The following is a 3,145-nucleotide window of genomic DNA, read 5'->3' as shown; positions in this document are numbered from 1 at the left end:
GAGTTACTTACGTTTCTTGCATAAATAAAATAAATTTTATTTAACAAACTGTGACACTAAGGACCGAGGTTACCGTGGTCTTTTCGTAGGTTTTTCTTTCCACGGATAACCTCCCCATTTATTGGGAATTTTCTGTATTATTTCGTATTTTTTGTAAATACCGCAAACGTTTTGCGATGTTTTTTTTTCATCGTTGTCCCCACTTTTGTTTTTCTTTTCTGCTTTGTTTTCGCCCCCCTCGAAAAGAAAAAAACTCTACATTTGTATTTTGTCCCCTTTGTGTTGAGCCCTGTGTGGCTAATAAAGAAACCTATCTATCTATCTATCTATCTATCTATCTATCTATCGCAACAACAAGTGCATTGATATCAGACGATCCTACTTTGAAGAATATTAGTGCCTTGTACTTCTTTGTAATTAATAACTATCTCTCCTGTAAAACCCTGAAAACTTCTGAAATGAACCTTGTAAAAAATGAAACAGGTCTAAGTTAGAATTTCTTGACTGATCTTGCGTTTATGCATAAATCTGTAAAGAAACAAGAAAATGATATAGTTCTGCTGAATATCTGTAACTCATTATAACCATTAATTACAGCACTTATACATATAACGCACCGACACCTAGGGAAGTTAAAATGGGTTGCAAATGTGGAAAGAAAGGACGATTCATAAACCATCTTCTGTTTATGGATGACCCGAAACTTTGAAAGTCATCTAAAATCAGATAAATTCTTTGGTTAAAATAATCCAATGTTGCAGTGACATGGGTATAGAATTTGGGAGTTCCAAAAGCTCAGTGATCAGTATGAAAAGTGGGAAGAAAGCTGTCACCGGAGAAACCATGAGGGAACTAGGAGATAGTAGATACAAGTATTTGGGGATTTTAGAACTCAACACTGAGCAGCTGCAGTGGTTAGATAAAGTGCGTCCATTCTCAGATGAACTAATGAAGAAATTTCAAAGTTGGATAGAAAGACGAGAAAGTTAATGATGTTGTATGGAGTTTTACATCCTGAAGGAAATATATATAGAATGTATACGAAGAGAAAAATGATGGTGGAGGTTTCATCAGTGTTGATTATTGTATAAGAAGTTGAAGGAGAACTCTTGCAGAATATTTGGTAAACGTCGGCGAAGAGTTGCTGCGATATGTAGCAGAAGATATGTGTTTAAATGAAAATGAAATACATAACCAATGAGCTGAAGAGGAGAGAAAAGATCTTCTGGAAATAAGAATGCGTGGTCAGTTAGAAAGAGATACACCGGAAATCAAGGGTAAAACTTCACGGACAAGACTTAAACAAGGTGTGAAAGCTTATAATTGAAGCACAAGACCAAGTTCTTGTTACTAATTCGGTAAAGTATAATATCGTCTACAAAATTTCCAACACCCACAAATGCAAACTATGAGAAAAGGATGTGGAAAAGTCTTGCACTAAAAGAATACTAGCGCCACGGTGATAAAGTCTGTGCCTTCATTGGCTTTTATATCGTATATACCAATACGAAATAAGAAAGAATTGTTATGGACATGAGGCTAGTAAAGTAATGCAAGAGGATGAGAAAGCAACGATATTCTGAGATTATCATTTTCAGACTGATACAGTAATTGAACATTGCCGATCGGACATGATCGTATTGGACAAGAAAGACAAATACTGTCATATCATTGATATACCAAATAACATGAATATTGCAAGGTTGAAAAAATCACTAAGTACTCCGAACTGAAAGTACAGATTGCAAAACTGTTTGTAATGCGAGAGGGTAATGTAAAAGTGATAACAGTTGTTATAAAGGTATTAGGGTCAATCCTATTGAAATTTCGAAACTTCTTAAAGCGGTTGGGAATACCATGCAAAAATCATACAAAAATCAACCTTGATAAGTACTGCGCACATTTTAAGGAATGTATTGTTGTCTGAAGTCCTTGTGACGTGACAGATGACTAAATACTCCGCTGCATTTTCCATCTACAATGCATGACGAAGTTAGTAATTTTTGGGAACGGGGTAAGTCAATTATATTGACCCCAATACTTGACTGGTCCTTATTTTATCGATCCCGAGTATTAATATTGTTCTATCTGTATTCAACAGAAATTCACTGGCGTCTTACGTGAAATACAACACAGCAATTACCACAAAGAATATTTACTCATAATCCGATATTTTTCAATATAAATAGAAAAAAATATTTTTTATCATTGTGACACATGATATAACGAAAGAAATATTAACATTCATACATACCAAGCTAATTTTTAGTCCAATGCAATTATCATTTACATTTATTTGTTGCAGACACCAAAGTAAGAAGCTTTTCAATCTTCCTTGTCTTGTCAACATTTGGAAAGTGAATGTATCTACTATACTAGAAAAGAAATATAAATCTCGTCATGAAATATAAAAATAGGAGTCCTGTGTTATTTGCTTGAATTATAGCTGTGTGGAGAAAGTGATACAGTTTGAAATTTTCTGTGTATTACGTATCATATCTGAAATAAAAGTAATCACTAATTTCTTTCTGAAATGTTATTAACAGACTTCCACCGAAGTATCTGTCGCGAATAATATTCTTCAGGTTAATATTTTACTTTTTGCGATAAATTCTACACCCACAAACTAATTAAATTCTTGACCAAATCAAACGCAGTTAATTTAAAGGGCCATTTCATTTCAAGCTATTATAAATGAAACTTACAATAAAATGTGTGCTCAAAAATGAGAGTGTAATGCATAGATGCAACTTCTAAGCAGTATAGTTTTTTTATTCTTTTATTCTTTTACTTGTTTCAGTCATTTGACTGCGGCCATGCTGGAGCACCGCCTTTAGTCGAGCAAATCGACCCCAGGACTAAAACCAAGTACTTATTTTATCGGTCTCTTTTGCCGGATCACTAAGTTACGGGGATGTAAACACACCAGTATCGGTTGTCAAGCGATGTTTGGGTGGGGTGGGAACAAACACAGACACACAAACATATACATACACATACATATAAATATATACATATGTAAATATATAAAAACAAAAAGATAAAGAGAGCAAAGGTAAGGTTGAAGATTTTTATGGATAGAGTCTTACAGCTGTTTCTGGGAAAATCCAGTACTTCCCTTCATCGGAGACAGAAAAAATAAAGT

At 34.1% G+C, this 3,145-nt stretch overlaps 1 protein-coding gene across 3 annotated transcripts in view; it reads right to left on the bottom strand.

Moving 5' to 3' along the window:
• Positions 1-3,145, bottom strand: part of LOC106869122 (uncharacterized) — a 54,797-nt gene that overhangs the window by 14,220 nt on the left and 37,432 nt on the right. Inside the window, exon 6 of one of the 3 annotated variants that reach the window (XM_014914671.2) lies at positions 2,255-2,370. The exons of 1 other annotated variant lie outside the window; for it this stretch is intronic. In XM_014914671.2, coding sequence (XP_014770157.1) covers positions 2,283-2,370 — 88 coding nt within the window. In that variant the 3' untranslated portion in view covers positions 2,255-2,282. Of the gene's footprint in view, positions 1-2,254; positions 2,376-3,145 lie in introns of all 3 variants that reach the window. One more of the 3 variants, XM_014914670.2, reaches the window with a different exon arrangement.

This window comes from Octopus bimaculoides, chromosome 14, assembly GCF_001194135.2.
Source record: "Octopus bimaculoides isolate UCB-OBI-ISO-001 chromosome 14, ASM119413v2, whole genome shotgun sequence".
Classification (NCBI taxonomy): Eukaryota; Metazoa; Mollusca; class Cephalopoda; order Octopoda; family Octopodidae; genus Octopus; species Octopus bimaculoides.
Note: the sequence above shows the minus strand (reverse complement) of the source record. Positions and strands in the feature narration are given on the sequence as shown.